The sequence below is a fragment of the Camarhynchus parvulus genome, chromosome 17, assembly GCF_901933205.1.
Source record: "Camarhynchus parvulus chromosome 17, STF_HiC, whole genome shotgun sequence".
Classification (NCBI taxonomy): domain Eukaryota; kingdom Metazoa; phylum Chordata; class Aves; order Passeriformes; family Thraupidae; genus Camarhynchus; species Camarhynchus parvulus.
Genome location: NC_044587.1, coordinates 1479898 through 1498914, shown reverse-complemented (window position 1 = coordinate 1498914; position 19017 = coordinate 1479898). Strand labels below are relative to the sequence as shown.

At 42.9% G+C, this 19017-nt stretch overlaps 1 protein-coding gene across 1 annotated transcript in view; it reads left to right on the top strand.

Annotated features, from left to right (window-relative positions):
- RABGAP1 (RAB GTPase activating protein 1) overlaps positions 1-16474 on the top strand; it is a 60594-nt gene extending 44120 nt beyond the window's left edge. Inside the window, exons 15-26 of the mRNA XM_030961207.1 lie at positions 173-247; positions 2418-2543; positions 3109-3252; positions 4807-4848; positions 5175-5303; positions 7933-8025; positions 8983-9093; positions 11774-11878; positions 12353-12436; positions 13243-13314; positions 13775-13972; positions 14780-16474. Of these exons, the coding sequence (XP_030817067.1) occupies positions 173-247; positions 2418-2543; positions 3109-3252; positions 4807-4848; positions 5175-5303; positions 7933-8025; positions 8983-9093; positions 11774-11878; positions 12353-12436; positions 13243-13314; positions 13775-13972; positions 14780-14902 (1302 nt within the window). The 3' untranslated portion in view covers positions 14903-16474. The remainder of the gene's footprint in view (positions 1-172; positions 248-2417; positions 2544-3108; positions 3253-4806; positions 4849-5174; positions 5304-7932; positions 8026-8982; positions 9094-11773; positions 11879-12352; positions 12437-13242; positions 13315-13774; positions 13973-14779) is intronic.
- Positions 16475-19017: the final 2543 nt, after the last annotated feature.

The window sequence follows — 19017 nt, the reverse complement described above, 5'->3', positions numbered from 1 at the left end:
TGCCTCTGTGTATCCCAGTTTGGTTGTCATACAGATTTTCCCTTTGTTAGAATGACAATGGCTGCACTCCATCCACGGGAATTGTATGGAGCTGTGTTCAATGAATTGTTCTGTTTTATTTGTTTTTGTTATCTTGAGACAGGTACCAGTAAAGTCTTGATTCCTTTTTTAGGCCTACTCTGTGTATGATGAAGAGATTGGCTACTGCCAAGGCCAGTCATTCCTGGCTGCTGTGCTGCTGTTACATGTAAGTGCTGCCTTTACCCTCAGCTGCTTTAGAATTAAGAATAAATGCTGCTCCACTTGTCTAGAACAGACTTCTGAGCTAATGGGGTTGCAGGGCACACATCCACTTCTATGTTGGTCAGTAATACAGTGATTTTAGGCAGGGAGGAGTACATTGTTTCAAACGTGCTGTGGTGTTTGTAAGGACTCAGCGTCCGTGCCCTTGTGTTCCTGTACTGGGACCCCTTCCATTCAGGCTTGCACTCAGGAGCAGTAGTAGGCATGGAATTTGTGGGTAAGACAACACTGTAAATGTTTTTGTTACATGGTTTCAAGGTCAGATTTTAGCTTTTTATAAGATGTTTTTATTGGAATCAGTCAGAAATACAGATGGTGTTTGCCTTGTCCTGTATACACAGAGGAGGATTTAGGACATTGAAGGGATGTCAGTTCTTTGGGTCTCAGTGCAGGCTGTGCAGCCTGTGGGCTCTTGTCCTGGAGCTCTTTGTGCTTCTTGGTTTGAGAGGTTAGGGAAGGATACAATAATACCTTCATATTTTTAAAAGAAACTCTATTATGCTTTTTTAAACTTAATTGCTGTTGATAGAAGTGATCTCATCAGTGTAATATCCTTTAATTGCTGGTGTGTTCAGAAGCTAGAGAGAGATTTGTGGTTCTCAGGAGCAAAAGTTTTAGATTCACTCACGCTTGGGAAATACAAGAGCATTACAAATGTGTATTTGTGTATTTATAGACCGTTCTGTTTCAAAGTAACGTCTGCTTTTTGTCAGTGTTTCTGTTGCAAGGGTAGTTGGAAGTGCAGAGTTCCTGAGCCCAGCAGTGCTTTGAGGTTTCTTTTCCCCAGCTGTTCTGCCATGGAGGGCTGAGCATGAAGAGCTCTCTGCAGGTTTTGGTGGAAGAGGAAGTCTGGCCTTCAGGGGAGGATTTTCCATACTGTTGTAAAGTCAGGGGAGGATACAGAGGAGATTGTAAACTCCATTCTTGGGAAACAAAAGCCAAGTGATTAATGATAAGAACCTTTTAGTTCTATGTAACTGTAATCTGAAATATTTCCTAGATGAGCAATTAATTCTTTATTTCCTCACTGAATGAGATAGGGAAGGGCACCTCTTCCTGCTATGAGAACTGAACACCTTCACTGGAACAGATGTGCTTGCTTGTAGATCCTCATTGTCATGGGTCCCTTGCCCTAGAGAGATTCACTCTCATGACTGAGCCCTGTGTTATTCCAGAGTTCTCTCTTTGACAGTGCTTGTAGCTTCTGGGAATAATGTATGCATGTAAGGAAAAGCTAAATTTCAAATAAGTTTCGTTTCTTTTCTTTTCAAAGATTCTCTTTGAAGTCAGCCTTTGGAGTGTGGCTGCTAGGGAAAATAAATAATAAAAACAAATGTTGCAGAAAAGGAAATTAAGTTTCTGTGAGTCCTTCACTACCAGTTTGGAATGTTTCAGCAAAGTTTTCTGTTTTAATAAACTCCATCTGCAGATTAATAATAGAATACTTGAGATGGATGTTCTGTTCTTTATAGAAACCAGCAATTGACCTGAAGTCAGACTTTTCTACAGAAATATTAAAACTGAATTTTAAGGGCAGGGGAAAATGTCAAAACACTGATGAGCTTTGAGTTTTCCTTCAGTTTTTGGCAGAAAAGGGAGATTGAACTTCCCAAACTGGTGCTGAGTTGTGAGGTGTGGAACTTCTGTTAGCAATTACTGGTCTCTCTTATTCATGTCATCTAATAAACATCAAATGTAATAATGTCATTGAAAAAGGGAAATATATATAGTTAAGAATAAGGGAAAGATCCCGTTTAACATCCTTTAGTAATACTGCTTCTGCCTTTTTTATGTGGGTGACAAAGGGTTAGGCTGCTCAAAATCTGTAAGATTCAGACTCTGATGAGTTCTGGAGCAAAGACGCAGGGGAACTGCTTTGATCTTCATGTCTGGAAGATGTATTTCTAGTTGAGTGATTGAGAGGTGGTTTATTCCACTGAAATGCCATTTGCAACAGTAAACCTCATTTTGTGTGATACTCTTGCTTGCATTTAAACCGGATAAGAAAGTAGTGGCAGTTCAGCCTTTCGCTCAGAGGGGAGGGACGTTCAGGCAGATGACCTGATATGAAAGGTTTTAATGCTGGCTGCTAAATCCACTTTCCTGTCTCACAGATGCCTGAGGAGCAAGCTTTCAGTGTTCTGGTCAAAATCATGTTTGATTATGGACTCAGGGAACTTTTCAAACAGAACTTTGAAGATTTGCACTGCAAGTTCTATCAGCTGGAGCGCCTCATGCAGGTGGGGGCTCACCTGGGGGTGAACAGAGCCGAGCCTGCAGTTCAGCCCTGGCTTTTCCTGTGGCATGAATGGTGTTTGTGAGCTGTGAGTAAGGGTGAATGGTGTTTGTGAGCTGTGAGTAAGGGTGAATGGTGTTTGTAAGCTGTGAGGAAGGGTGAGTGGTGTTTGTAAGCTGTGAGTAAGCTGTGAGGAGGGTGAATGGTGTTTGCAAGCTGTGAGGAAGGGTGGAGAGCCAGGACCATGCCAGGTGTTGTAGCAGGGGTCTCAGGAGCAGGGTGGTGCTGCTGAAGGCAGATGTTCCTGACTTTTGGAGTGGCTCTGGTGTCAGCACAGCCACTCCTGGGCCCTGCTGAGGCAGATCCCAGGCTCCTGCTGGGCATCCAGCCCAGGACAAGCCTTTGGCATCCTTAGGAGGCCCCCAGGCCCGTTCCTGTCACACCTGCTGGATGCAGGACCCTGCACTGATGGTCACTCTACCCAGCTTCCTTCTGTAGCTTGGGGTTTCAGCTACAATTCCAAAATAGCCTAAATTAACTTTCAGTGCTTCTGTGTGTTTTACTTTTAGGAATACATTCCTGATCTGTATAACCACTTTCTGGACATCAGCCTTGAAGCACACATGTATGCTTCCCAGTGGTTCCTGACCCTGTTCACTGCAAAATTCCCTCTCTACATGGTCTTCCATATTATTGACTTACTCCTGTGTGAGGTATGTGCTCTAACTGGAGACTTGCACAGCTCCCAGCTTTTGACAGTTTGTCACTATCTTGGTTCATGCCCTTGTTACTATCTGTTCTCTCAGAGCAAGGCATGTGATATTTTTATGTGGAAGTGTTACATTTCTGCAATGATAAAGATTCCCAGCATTTTAAAGAAACAAATTAAGAATCAATAGCTATATAAAAGGTTATAATCTCCTATTCCCTAGCACTGGTGAATCTATGTGAGAAGACTCTGTACAGTCTGGTGAGAGCTGATTTACAGATATGTGGGCTCCTCTCTTCTGAAGTCATGTAATACACAATGATGACTTTATTTTCCTATCATATTATTGCATGGAGGCCATTGTGTATAAAATGACCCAGCTGACTCTCATGCTGGTAATCTAACAAGCTTGAAGCTCTTTCTCCTGGAAAACTTGAAGTCTCTCTATATTTCACAACTTATATTTAGAGAGCAAAATTCTTTGTATTGAGACGTTGTCTGTAATCCTGTATAGAACAGTGCATGTAGTGATGTGTGGGTAAGCAGTGTAATTACAGCCAACACTTATTGCCATCAGTGAACAAATCCCATTTTGTACTGAAGCATCCTTGAGTTATTTAATGATTTGCTGGGTAACTTCATGCATCCATTCTTCTTGGATCTGCACTTGTTCCTGTGAAGTGGCTGATTTCCTGCCTTTACTGAAGCTTTCAGCATTCACAAACCTCCTGGTCAGTGTTTTTGCCCTTTCCCTGTGTCTGCTGCTTGCTTTGTCCATGTGCCAGTGGAATAGAAAGCAGCAGATGGTATGGAGAAAATCAATTCTGTTTGTTTAGAAACACATTTTCATTTCATAAACAGTAAATGTGCTCACAGAGAAGTTTTAAGGGGTTTTTCGTAATTTTAAAATAATGGTGAAAGAATAACTTGGTGGGAAGAAGAAAAGAAGGATCTTGAAATAAGATGAGCAATGTGTCATGGTTATGAGTGGGACCCCTGAAGAAGGTGTGAGCTAGTCCTGACTACAGAACTGTTTGTATTTAATTTAATTGGACAGTAAGAATAGAGCTCTTCTAAGGAGCAGAGGCAGAATAGATGCCGTGGGACTCTGTCCTAAAGTGAGTCACTTTCTTTTTCATTGCATGAATTATCCCAGTTTGTGAAGACCAGAATTTAATACATTGATGTATACATTACTGCATTTAAATCACTGATTTTAGAAGTTGCTGTACGAAAATTAAATTATCTGGAACTGACCAACCACTCATTAAGAAATGAAATAAAGTGCACAACATAATTTTAGAGTTTCAGACTGCTAAGGAGGCAGTAAAACCAGTGTTGATTGTTTTGCTCTCTATAATGACTCTCCAGTAAAGATATTTTGCCAGTTGTTTGCAAAGGTGTTCTTGTGTCTTTGATTTATATAGCACCTGGTTACACATGTATCCTGGTTCTCCTTTTCACAGAAACTAAACAACAAAACCCACCAAATAAATTCCTATCCAAGCTTGTAAATACTGAAAAATTAAATTATTTTGTCATTATTTTTTCTTTCCAGGGAATAAGTGTTATCTTCAACGTTGCACTGGGATTGTTAAAAGTGAGTATACAGTGTTACACTGTGGTTTATGCATCTTCATGCACCATAGAAAAAATAAGATGCCTGTTACAAAAATATGTTGTGTTTTTGAGAAGCTAACAACTGCCTGTGGCACATGTGCTGTAATCTGGCATGTCCTGTGCAGCACAGTGCTTTTTTTGGGGGGTGGAATAGAAGGTTGCAGAAATAGAAACAAACACTCTTTGCTGAAGGTAAGAAGCAGCAACGTTACTGCAGCTTTCCAAAGCTGTTGTGGCTTTATCCTTCCTGGTATTCAATAACTGTAAAAAATTGGCTTTTCCTGGTGTTTCTTCCCTTGTCTCCAGACTACCAAGGATGATTTGTTGCTGACTGACTTTGAGGGGGCTCTGAAGTTCTTCCGAGTGCAGCTGCCCAAGCGGTACCGCTCCGAGGAGAACGCCAAGAAGCTGATGGAGCTGGCCTGCAACATGAAGGTGAGCTGGGAGGGGCTGCTGCAGCCCCACCTGGGAGCAGCTCCTGCCTCCAGCTCCAAGGGCAAGTGCAGCTTAATTGGCTGTGGTCATGGAGATTAATTTTGAGCCAAATACACTGATATGGTTCAAAGTGTCCTTTTTCCTTAAATTCCCTAGAGGAATTCTTTGTAGTGTCAGTGTGGAAGTACACAGCTTCCCTGGTGTGTTAACATTCCAGGCATTTTGTGATCCAGGTGTAGTAGCAGTGTGGATACCAGTATTCTGCACAGAATTCAAGCTCATCTTGTGTAAAACTAATGTAGAAATAACAGAATAATCACGAATAAAGCTATTTTATCTCTCTAATCATTTAGCATTAGCCACAGATTAAATGTTCCACATGCATCTGGTTCACATCATCCTAATTGAGTGCATTTGTCTTTTATGTTTCCAAATAACAACTTGTTCTTCTTCCCACTCTGCCAAAATTCCCAGTGTTCCCAGTGCTGTGTGCAGTGGCACAGGCAGGCTCTGAGGGGACCTGGCAAGGCTGCCTGTGGTGTCCTGGGGTGCTTTGGGGGCATTAAAGGGGGGGTTGTAGAGGAAGCACTGCTGGGCTCGGCTCAGAACACTTCTGTTATCACCTCCTTGATGGGAGTGCTGCATGTAATTGCTTTCCTTGACCTAAAATACAAGTCCTTTGCTGTCAGTAGAGATCTCCAGCTCTGTATTTGGAAGTGTTTCTCTGAGCAGAAAAGGGCCTGATATCAAAATAAATAATGTATAGGAAGGGAGAAGTAGCCTAGCTAAGGCATTGTGATTAGAACAGCATTCTGCTGGAAAAGAGGTCAGGAAGTCATCAGCTGGAGACAGCACCAGATTCTTAAAGTCACTCCTCAGTGTTGCCATCAAGTCATAGAATCACAGAATGGTTTGGGTTGGAAGGGACCTTAAAGCCCATCTCATTCCACCCCTGCCATGGGCAGGAACACCTTCCACATCCCAGGTTGCTCCAAGCCACGTCCAGCCTGGCCTTGGGCACTTCCAGGGATGGGGAGTTCACCTCTCTGGGCAACAGATGTTAGCAGAGCTGCTGCTGCTGCCTCCTGAAAAAATGTGGTGGGACATCAGTGTTCATTTCTGCAAACCCAGAATCCTTGCTGACTTCCCCAGGCCTCCTGTGCCCAGAATTTATGACAATGACAAATCTGCTCAAGATCACCTAAAATAGGCAAAACTGGCTTAATGCACTTGAAAAGTAGAAGATGAAAATACAGTGGTAGTGATGTGCCTGCCTTCTTTTCCTCTGGCAGGGTGGATGCCTCATTTGTCAGGATCTAACTTTACATTGTGGGACGTTTGGGGTGTGAAACCCCCAAATTTGGGCAGTGTTTGAGCAGGGGCAGAGCAGTGAAATAATCTCCTCAAGTTACAGGCTCCATTGTGAGTGAAGGGTTAATTCTCTAGGTGGGTGTCTGGGGTGCAGGAATACCTCCTGCAGCTGTGTGTGGTTGGACCGACCCCAGGTAATGGTTGGCATCTCCGCAGAAATGTTCCCGAGTGCAGAGGGGCGTTTCGGGTCTGCTCTCACTAGAGGGAGCTTGGCCACCGCGTTCTGCAGCTCCTGCTCGGGAAGGTTTCATGAGGAAAGCAGACTGCAGGGAAACCAAACACGTTTTCCATTCTGCCTGTCATTTATGCATGTAAAATTCAACCTGTTTCTCAGAAAGGGGTTTTTAAAGAAGAAATCCTAGCTATAGCTTTTAAATTTATTTAGTTTACTGAGATAAAAATAAATGTTTAGGTGCAACTTTATTGCTAGAGATTTTATTTAGATGCATAATATCTTGCATGTGAAATGCTCACAGTGATCTTGGTGTGGTGTTGCTAAACCATTCTGGCACAGGTGACACCAGGAAAATGCTGGTCAGGATCTGTTAGAGCTTCCCTTGTGTTCCCTGTCCCTGCAGCACTTGAACTCTGGGCACAAAATACTGAATTCAGCATCACCTTTCTGTCCCTTCTCACAGAAGGGGAATCTGGGGGCCTGTGAGAGGGCTCTGCTGGTGCTGTGTGGGTCAGAGCAGGGACACAGCACTTGTGCTCTGAGGTGCTGCTGCTTGCCCAGACACCTCGGCACCTCGGGCAGGGCTGTTTTCTGCTGGGCTTGAGTGACACTGGCAGAAATGTCAGCTGAGCCTGCACTTGCCCTTTCAGCATTTACAGTCTCATGTAAAGTAAACCAAATGCTTCTGTGTGATGATAAATGTTACAGCTGAGAAAGCAGCTGAAGAAGGCTCAGCATCAGGCCAGTCCCAAAATGAACCCCATCTCGTGGGGTTCTGTTGTGCTGAAGCTCTGCAGTGTGTGAAGCACCAAGGAGCTGTGCAGCACCAAGGGGGAGCTCGGGCAGGATGCTCTGGGTGCCTTTTGAAACTTTCCCTGCATCCCACAGGAGGAGGCTGCTGTTATTCTATTGAATGGGACTGTTTCTGACCACACCTGAGGGTTTGGCCCTCAGAACTGGGTGAAGCCAGGAGCTGTGCTTTGTGGGAGGCAGGAGTTGCCTGAACCTTGTTCCATAACCCTGTGTGTGTTGTGTTCTTTTATAAATGTCCTGGGCAGGAACTAATGGGCTGCTTTAATTTAGATTAGCCAGAAGAAGCTGAAGAAATATGAAAAGGAATATCATACCATGAGAGAGCAGCAGGCTCAACAGGAGGATCCTATAGAAAGATTTGAGGTAATGCTTTACCTTCTCCAGTCTGGTTTAACAAACAGAAAGTTGCTACTTTTGACTCTTTTTTGAGCTGGTTTTGTTTTCTGACCAATTTGGATGCAACAGGGGAATCAGCTCCATGAACGTGAAGGGAATGTCTCTCTATTGGCAATGCTGATCAGGATGGGGTTGTTGTGAGCCCAGCTGTGCAAGAAAAGGAATAGTATGAATTTTTATTTGGGCTTATAGAACTGGTTCAGTAGAGCCTGTTTAACGTGCTGATTGCACCACAAGCCATGAACAGAAAGGAAATGCCTGACTGATTCTAACTCTGCCTTCCATGTTTATAGTCCCCCTTTTACTCCTCTTGCTTATTTCAAATGATGTATACTGCAGTAAGCATATAATTTTATAAATAGTTTATTTATCAAATAAACATAATACAGGGATAAATTACCCATGTCAAGTTATGTATGCATACACATACCACAATAATACTCACAGAGACATCGATACAATAAATTCATGCATTTTAATCAGAGAAGTAAACTTTCTTTAGTATCCATCTGTGTGCTGGGAGTTGTAACAGGAGAGAGAAAATAGAGTATTTTTTCCAGCATTCTCCTCTCTTACCTGATCCTAGCATGCAAATTTCATTTTGAACCAAGAAAAGCAATACTTGGTAGGAAACTCCTGGCAAGGTATTGATGGCACAATGATACCCCTACTATTGCAGGCCTCAAAAACATTTCTGTCCCTCAACAAGTAATGGCTGAGCAGAGTTATTTATACCTGGTGTCTCCTCTAGGCTAATCCTGTATTTATTTTACATTTGCACGATGGCTGTAGTTTTGTCCCGGGGAATTTCATGCAGGCAGAGCTGTCTGTGCAGACTGGAGGTGCATTAGTGTGTGGGCACAGGGGGCTGTGTGTGGCACTCCTGGCAGCCCCTGTCCCTGACAGCCGCTCTGTGTCCCCCAGCGCGAGAACCGGCGCCTGCAGGAGGCCAACATGAGACTGGAGCAGGAGAACGACGACCTGGCCCACGAGCTGGTCACCAGCAAGATTGCACTGAGGAAGGACTTGGACAATGTAAGTCATGTCCTGGGCTGTCTAGGGCAGACAAGGGCTAACTCCTTGTTCCTTCTCTCCCTGGAGAGGAGAGACATGGAGTGCTTTTTCTGTGTGGGACAGGATTCCTTCATCCACATCCCCGTTGCACCCTGCCAATGTACAGGCCTGTGACAGAGGTCCATAGGAAACAGGAGTGCTGGCTGAAATACTCATTATTCTAAAAGCATTCAGAGTGACTGCAGGGAAAGGAGAGTCTGTACTTGAGTAGTTACTTTCTTTTCTCTAAGGAAGTCTGGCAGGACTGTGGCAAGTCTTTGAACCATCACAGAAATCATAACATGGATGCTAGCTTGTGTTTTCCTGGGATTTTTATGAATACAATTTCACAGCAGACAGGCTTTGCAAAGTGCCTGATAAACTTGAAAGTCTTAGTCTGTCTGGCTCTGCATGGATCAAGTTCTCAGGTACCTCAGGCAACTCTGAAAATGTTGTTGTGGTTTCCATTTGGCTTGTTGGAATCTGCCTGTGTGAACTCCTCATCCTGGGCTGTTTCCAGATCAGTAGAGCTCTCAGGAGGAAGATTCAGGTTTGCTTTGTGTTACAGCAGTTTTTTTCAGCTTGCTGTCCCATTCCCTTCTTTACATATTCAATTGTGGGAGATTTTATTAGGATAAGCTTTTTCTTTTTTTCCAGGACATGCAGAGACAGAAAGGTGCTGGCATTTCTAGCACAGGGGAGGCTGCACCACATTTATCTGTCTGCTTGGGGAGGTGAGGGGAAGAGTTCAAGTGCTCATGTTTTGCCATTCTTGTTCTCTACCAAGATAAGTGCATTTCTGAAATCTCAAAGGAAAATGGCTTCTGAAAGTTGCCCAGTGCAGGAGCTGACAGGCTTTCAAATGTTTCATTGCATCTGCCTCAGACAATTTAAGGTTTCCCACGGTCTCCTGGAAACTTGCTCTTGGAAAACTATTCATAGTAAATGTTGATGCCACTGGGTGAATGTTGCTTTAATGAGGTTTGGTTCAGGACTTTTGGGTTTATTACATCTCCTGTTCTTAGGTGTTAAAATGGGGATCATAGAAGAATGTTCTAGAAGCAGGGTTTCCCCACATATTGGTACATTCACTTCCTCTTACCTGGGCTTTTTCCCTTCATTAGTGAAGCTTCCAGAAGCTTCACACTGGTGATAGCCCAGCAGTGGCACTCAGGAGGTGGACTTCAGCAAAAATTGTCCTGAAGAAGCTTTTTCTATCAGTTTTTAACTGTTGTTTGTGGCTGCTTGAGCCTGTATGAGACGCTGTTATATTTTTACATTGGTTTTTTTTTTTAATGGAGGGCTGGGAGAGGAACAAAATTAGGCAAAATGTTTGATATATAATAGTCTTGTACTCAAAGATGGCAAATGATGTTGGCAGCATTTGGGTATCCCCTGGGAGGAGATGGGTAGGTTTGATCCTACTTCAGGACATGATTAATTCTTCTAATTGGATCCTGAAGTGATAAGTTTCATTCTGCCAGCCTGAGGTCCTGAAAGGAAAGTACCAAAGGACATTGTTTAGCACACCTTTTCTGATACCTACATGGCATGTCTGAAATCTGCAACCCAAAAGATCAAAACAAAGCATTTGGAAATACAAGAATTTCCTTAATATCCTTTCACTAGGCCAGAAAATAGGCTTCGTTTTTCTACTGTTGTTGGGCTCCTACATCCCAGTGTTCTTTAACTTTCAAACAGCTGAAACCCCATCTGTAATGAAAAGATGTTCTCTTTGCCTTTGCCGTCTGTTTTAAAAGATCAGCAGGACTTTAAGGGACTAAAATTCACTTTTTGATTTTCTTCCTTTGAAGGGAATTGGTACAGCTACTTCCTGAAGATTTTATATATCAGTTGAGTTATTGATCTATTTTTATGTAGAATCCATACACCTATTGGGAAGTGCTGTGTTGTGTGCATGAGACAGGAAAAGATGTCTTAACTTTGCAGAGTTGTAGTGGTTTATAAAGAGCTTGAAATTTTTCAACAAGATATTTTTATGCTTTAAAAACTGCAATAAAAAGGGGTTGTTGGTTTCTGGTGGGACATTTCTTTCCCTTAAGGAGGAAGGAGAGAGGGGCCTGACTTATGTTTGCTTTGGTAGCTCAGTTTTTTCATGCAGTATTTTCTGGGATGCTATTACATCCATTGAGATGTTTCATAGAGTTCTGGGGGCTTTTTAAATGTTCTAGAGGCATTTTTCATTAATTCTGTTTTCATTGCAAGGTTGAATGTTTGCAAATTAAACTTAGGTCTGAGCTGGTTATAGTCTTTTATTGATGTTGCACATTGTGAGCTGTTCTGTGCCTTTGTCTTCAGAATGTATTGGTCAACTTCCAGACTGGACAAGAAAATGAAACTTATTTCTGGTATTGGCTTTCTTTGGAGCAATCCCTACTCCAGTTTTGCTAGAATTAATCACTGAATTCAAGAGGCATTTTAGAGGGCTGGAGTATAGTGGAACATGCCATTAATTTTGATGTTTTGCTGCTTTGCTATTGCAGATGGGAAGTTTTAGAAAAATAATTTTCAGAATAAAGTTTTATTGTTTTTAATAGCAATGAACCAAACCTTAATAAGACTGGAATGGCTGCACTCTTGGCTCTGTCCTGGTGGAGGCACAGCAGGGAAGCCTCTGCTCAGGCTCCACTCTGTGTTTCAGGCAGAGGAGAAGGCAGATGCCCTCAATAAGGAGCTGCTAATGACCAAACAGAAGCTGATTGATGCAGAAGAAGAAAAGAGGCGCCTGGAGGAAGAATCAGCTCAGGTTGGGGCATTTCTGTCGTTGTCGCTGTTCTCTACAGTACAGAAATGATAAAAATAAGAAGTGACAAGTGTGGGAAGGGCTTAATGTTCTAAGTCATGTTTGTCCCTCTTCTGTGCTGTAAAGGACGTCAGCAAAGCAGAATTTGGCACTTTCCTGCCAGGTGCTTCATAGGGTGGGGAATTTTTAGCTTGAAATCACAGTGTCACAGCCTGTGCCAGATGCTGCACAGGGAGGCAGTGCAGGACTTTAGGTGTCAGCACTTTTTGAATCCCTCCTTTGCTTGGCTAGCCCACTGCTCTGTCAGTGATGGCCACCAAAGCCTGGCTTCACCCTGCCTGCGTGGAGCTGAGCTGGACTCTGGGTCTCTGGGTAGAGCAGAGCAGTGAGGTTAAGGAGAAGGAAGAAATAGCACCTGGGTATTTTTCAGACTACACCGATATAAACCCTGTATTTTCTTTTTTTTTCCCCCTACAGCTGAAGGAAATGTGTCGTAGGGAACTAGATAAGGCAGAGTCAGAGATCAAAAAGAACAGCTCTATTATTGGTGACTACAAACAGGTGAGTACAACTTCATGATGATGTGGTTTGCTATCAAAGTGCAAGACTTTTGGGTAATTTAGGAGATTTCTGGAAATCAATGTTATCTATGCCATGTATTTGAGGACACAATTTAGCTGTTCTAAATGGGAAGCCTGTGGCTGGTTTTGCATTTTCTTTGGCCAAGAACCTGAAGTGGTCAGTCCTCTTTGCCCTGATGTGGGGATTTGTAGATCAGAAGTCACCACAGCCTCAGTTACAGACAAACCTTGTTCAGATGGGTTCTTGGATATCAAAGGTTCACTTCATGCCAAGAAAAGCTTCTCTCTCATCTTTGCTTTGTCAATCAAATGCACCTCAGAAATAAAAAAAAAGATGCCTTTTTCCTTTCAAGGCTTTGCTTTGGCATTCAAGCTCCTGATCAGAAGGTATCAAGGGAGCAAATTCATGTGTCTCTTTAGTAGGCCCATATCAGGTCTCAGGGAATGAATTAGGGTTTTTTTACTACTCTGTCTTGCCTGTTCTTTTTTCCCAAAGACAACAAAAGGGTCATGCTATTCCTAACCTTTTCTGGCTCCTTTAGCAAGGCCAAGCTGTTAATAACTTGTGTTGGAACTGCACCTTTTCCTGTGGGGATAGAAGAATATGTAGAGAATGGGAAAATGTCCAATGAGACAGCTTAATGCAGCATCCCAATTTTTCTAGCTTTCTAAGGGTCCTTAGACTATCCATGTTAATATTGCAGCAGCATTTATTTGTGCTTTAGCATTCATTTGGGAGCAAATTTACATTTATAAATGGTTTGGTAACATAATTTTGCTTGTCAGATTTGTTCCCAGCTGAGTGAGCGACTGGAAAAGCAACAAACAGCAAATAAAGCTGAAATTGAGAAAATACGGGTAAGAGACCAGATAGATCCACAGTCTACAATGTTTCAATCTCTTAGCAAAACCATAGCAGCAAACACACAATTTATTTCATTACTAAAATGGTGGCTGAGAGTCCCCATAGATGAAAGAGAAGATTGTAAGGGGGAGATCTGGGAGAAAAGGTGAGTCCTCTCATGCCCTAGTGGTTACATGCTAATGTTGATCCTGGGTAGGTTTTTGAGGGGTCTTTTTTTTCTGGAAGAGATTCTCTGACTGTCTTTTACCATAAAGTAACAGCGGGAGGGACAGAGCCCATTATTGTAGCAAAACAGCACAGCAGTGTTTCCAAAGCCCTGAGTGTGGGGCTGGCAGGAGCTCCTGCCTGGCTGTGCCTCCCCAGAAGTTCCCATCAGTGGTGCCTGTGGTGCTGAGCTGCTCTCCCTGAGCAGAGGCAGGAACAGGCTTTGCTCACAGCCAGGTGTTTGCTTAGCAAAAGGTGGATGACTGCGAGCACTGCCGCGAGTTCTTCAATAAGGAAGGCCGTGTGAAGGTGGCCAGCACTGCCAAGGATGGTTCAGATGAGGACACGGATGAGGAGAAGGAAACACTGAAGAACCAGCTGAGGGAAATGGAGCTTGAGCTGGCCCAGACCAAGCTGCAGCTTGTGGAGGCGGAATGTAAAATACAGGTAATGCTCTGGGAGTTTGTTTTGTAGTCTGTACAGCATGTCTGCATTCCTAGAAAAATGTGTGTGTGAGCTGTAGAGGGATTGGAACAGATCCTGTTGGTTGAAACCATAACCTGCTATTTCCTGCACAGTTATTTAACCAAACACTGTGTCTGAAACTTGCTGTATGCAGACGATATAATTGAAATTGCATGAACTGTATTTAGCAGCCACTACAGCTTCCAGACATCTGCCTGTCTGCAGTGCAGTGCTGGCTGGCTGATCTCCTGCAACTGCTTGGAAGGAGCCCAAGCTCTGACAGAGTACTGAATCATGCATGTCTTTATCTCACAATCAGTGCTAAATGAAGAAGTAACATTGACAAATGTTAGACATGTTTCTTAAAACACGATTGCAAAGCACTCCAGGTACCTGAAGTATTTCTGTAAAATATGACAACATTGTGCTTTTAGCCTAAAACTGATATGCCAGTGTGGCTTGTTCACAGAAAGGTAAAAATTAGTTTGTAGAAAGTCCACTTCCTGTGGGAACAGCTCCTCCTCAGATGGAAGACAATTGAAGAATTTGAATGTACTGAAGAAAGTGGAATGTTTCACTAAGGGCAATGGCACAAGTCTCGTTTTGCTTTTCAAAGCTTTTTTTTTCCGCTTTGTTAGCTTATTGTTCTGCTTTTAATTTATGTAAGACTTGTTTAACTTCTGAAGTGGCCAAGAGATTGTAGATATTCTAGAGCCTTCTAGCTTTAACTCCTATAACCTTGTGCTATGAATATGTAACAAATTAAGGAAATTACTCTTCTGTTTGCAGGATTTGGAGCACCATTTGGGTCTGGCCCTGAATGAAGTACAAGCTGCAAAGAAAACGTGGTTCAACAGAACAATAAGCTCTATAAAAACAGTGACTGGAGTCCAAGGAAAAGAGACTTGTTGAAAAGCAGTTCTGTCAAACACACCTTCTTAACACCTTTTGTTGCCTTCCTTGGCCAGATGTTTAATTCTGTGACATGAGAGGACCAGAATGTAAATATAATAGAAACACAGCATGTCAGGATTTCAATAGGTCAATGATAAAGAGGATGGAAACACAAGAGAGGTTTTATTGCTAGACATGGGATGTTCATACTACTGATATTTAACAGGTGATGTAGCTAGATTGAAGCTCTTCCGAGAAACACTCCATTCTGCGTCTGGCTGGAGGCTTTTCACAGACTAGGTACGAGAACTTACCAAACCCTAATTGTTAAGTTTACATATGATAGGTTTTTTTACAGTTATAACCTTTTTTAATATTTTATTTGAAAGGAAAAGTGTCACTAACAAAGTTAAAAAAGAAAAAAAGGAAAAAAAACTGAAAAAAATGCAACAAAAAAATACAAGTTTATCAAGAACTACATCAGTGCCAGAAAGCAGTCCCCAGAGGTAGGAAATGGAGAGTAGGAGGTGACATGTTTTGCTTTATGAATGGGGATGATTTCAGCATTCCTGTCGAGCAACCCCACTTTGTTTTAGTAGATGCAGCATCCATCTCTCTGTGTTTGGCATTTCTTTCTGTTACTAATCAATTCTATGCAACTCTGGGCTTTTTTGGCATGGGCTGCCAAACCAATTTGCCACCGGAGGCTGGGAGACTTGTCCAAGTGCTAGACAAGAACAATCGGAATTGTGGGCAAATTCCCGTTTCACTTGTGTCATATTGTTTGATCCACATATCAACAGCACCAGGACTGCTGATAATATGAATTATGTGGATGGTCTGACATTCAATGGAGTCTGTCTGGGTTTTGTCAGGTTTCTGTTTTGTTTTTGTTTGTTTGTTTTTACCCGGCTGTAGCAGGCCTTCTGCGGAGCTCCGACAGAGCTCCCAGGTTTTAGTTTTGCACATAGGTATGAATGGGACAAAGAAACAATAAACTGAGATATATATGAGGCAAAAATCACAGCGTGAGTGTAGCCGCGAGCATCTCTAGCTGTAACTCGCTTCCTGGTGGCGTTCTGAGGTGGTGTAGGTCATTGTTCACGCTCGATGCAGTTGCACTGGTAGGTGCTAAACGTGCTTGGAGTTCTCATTCCTTGGATTGTATTGAGTTCTCACCAGAAAGCTGTAGAATGGAGTTTTGCACCTTGTAATTTTTTTAATTTATAATGGTTTGTGTTATGCTGAAGTATCTATTGCATCAGTGGATAAATTTTGTGTGCAGTGTGAGTATAAGCTGGTAACAATATGAGGCACTGGTTTGTATATAAAGATATTTGGTTTATTTTGTATTTCTAACTTTTTCTTGTTTACTGTACTAATGCTAGCTAATGTACTCTGTAACTACAGGATAGAACATGCTATGTCCAAGCTTTTTTCCTTAACTGCATACATTATCTCTATTGTTTAATACCAAAAAAAAAATTACTGTAACTCCCATCAATATTAGATGCGTGGACATTGTGGTAGCATAGTTGCAGTGTGTATACTTTATGAATTGAAATATAAACTAGTAAAATTGTATAACTATTTTGTTGTTTCATTTCATTTGAACTGAAAATTATTAAATATTTTGCAATATACAGCTAATTCTCTTCTTAAAGTAGAAGCAGTAGCATCTGCAGGCTTCTCCAAGACTGAAACCACAGTCATGCTGCAAAGGGCTTTGCTAAAAAAGACTGCATGTCTGAGTGCTGCCAACACTGGGTTTATATAATAAAATCTAGGGTTTGCTTTGAAAAAGGAAACTGCAAAAGTGACCTTGTGCAGCTTGAAACTTGTGACTCAGTATTTCTCAAACATGTCCAATTTAGAACATTTTTTTTCCCATGGCCCTCCAAATTCTGCTTGAATCTGCAAAATAAATGTAGGCTATCTCTGCTTATCACCATCAGCAACAAATTCTGTGGGGTCAAGCGTGGTTCATGTCATCTTCAGCAGGGTTTTGTAGCCGTGGCTGAGCCTGCACGACTTCAGGGCTGCAGTAATTGGGTCACAGCAGCTCTGCTCCCCAGCCCTGTGCTCTGCAGAGATAACCAGGAGAACAAATGGATTCTTGTCACCAAAACCACCAGAGGTGGCTCGGAAAGCAGCCCTGCTCTAGGAGGCTGCTGTGATGTCACTTTCCCGGCCATGTTTTGCTTTAAGAGAGTGGCATCATGTGGTTGTGTGTGGTCTCTGCTGCTTGGTCCTCCCAGAGGTGCATCCCTTGGTAAGGTCAGCTCTGCAGTTTCTCAATAATTGCAACCTTTAGAGAAAGTTTAAAGGTAAGTAGGGGACAGGAGGAAGCCACCCAAGAACCCTTCATCCACTTGTCTTTCTCAAAGGGACTGGGAAATAGTGTAATAGTGCATTTTCCTCCAAAACGGGGTACTTAAAGGAAGAGAAAAAGCTGCTTTGTTGTTCAGATGTCTTCCACTCTCTAAATAAACATTATCTTCAAATTGCATGCAGCATATACTCGTCTTTTAGTATGGATGCAGAACATGCATAATTGTTTCACAGCATTTCATCCAAAACACTTTATAGTCAGTTTCCAGTCATGGATTATTTTGGATGCCTACCTGAAGGTTTTTGGTGCTCAGAAATAAATATTAACAATGTATTTCACATCCAATTCCATCTAAAATATCCACAGCTAACTAAAAAAAAAAGATCCAGTGCTGAGGTGTGCATCTTTGGAAGCATAATTACATGTGAAAGACAAGCAGGTCAGTTTTAAGATGAGGAAACGGAATTTGAAGATGTTCAAAACTATAAATAAGGAAGGTAGAAAACCACATAGAGTGAGCATAAGTATTTTACAGCCCTGTAAGAGAAAAGGAATGAGTGTGTTTGGTAGCATTTGGGGCATTAATGAGATGGTTATTTTCTGGTAGTCAATCACCTTTCTGTTCACATGTGCCTCAGCTGGGTTTGAGTACTGAACTCCAGCTCAGTGCCAGTCTGCTGATGCTGGGATTAATCTCCTGTGCCCCAGGCTCCAGCTTCCAAATGCTTTGCGTGTTTGTGCTGTATCATTACGTTCCAATGGTCTCAGTGTGGGAGCTCGAGTGTCACAATCTCATTTGTGTTGCAGAACTTCTTGGCAGCTCAGGGTCTGCAGCTGGAAGTGGATATTCAGGATGTATCGGAAAGTTTTACCTTTAAGCATTGCTGGTAAGCTGTCTTGAAATTTATGTAACTACCTCCCTGACTTTTTTTAGCTGCCCTTCTTATCTGTGGCAGTGATACAAAGTTCCTGTTATCTAGAGGAGGATTTCACTCCATCTGTTCAACAGCTTGGCTCACATTCATCCAGCCTAACTTTAGACACTTCGGAGGTGCCTACCATAAGAGTTTAATCCAGGGAGGTTTTCCAGCCCTTGGCGGTGCGGGGGCAGCACTGCAGGCGGGCGGCTCACCCAGCCTCATGCCCGGAGCCCTGATGGATCAGGGGAGCTCCTGTGAGCCCTCAAACTGAACTGAGAGTCCTTCCTAAATTAAAAAAAATACTGGAAATGAGCCATCAGTGGACACTCAGGGGGTTGCTTTCTGTTTTAATTTTTCCTCCTTTTCCCATCACTTTATTGTGCAATATTTTTCTTTCTGTATTGCCAAAGAGCATCAAGGTCTCTTCATACAGAGATTTTGCTGGAATTTACCACTGCACATCCAAATGCACTTGAGCAACACAGACTTGGTTTTGCTGCACTTTCTGCATACCAACAAGCACGACAGTGTAATCTGGGACTGAGGGCATTTCCTCGGGATAATCTGGCCACAGGCACGGTAGGAAACTCGGGCTGTGAGGTGAGGAGAGCTTTGCTCAGGAGCCATGTTTGTTGAGTTTAACATTGAAGTCAAGTGTTTCCTCATGGTGGTGTAAGTTCCTGCTGGATGGGGGATGAGTGGAACCGAGCTAACTGAAGTAGAACCGGGCTGTTTGAGGTGCATTTAGCCGAGGAGGGGCTCGAAGACCACCCCACACTCTCGGGCTCCTCAAGCCCGCCGGGCGCCTCCTCAGCGCCCTCACGGTTTCCCGCGCTTTTCGCGGGAGCGGAGCCCTCGGGGCCCGCGGGGAGCTCTGATTG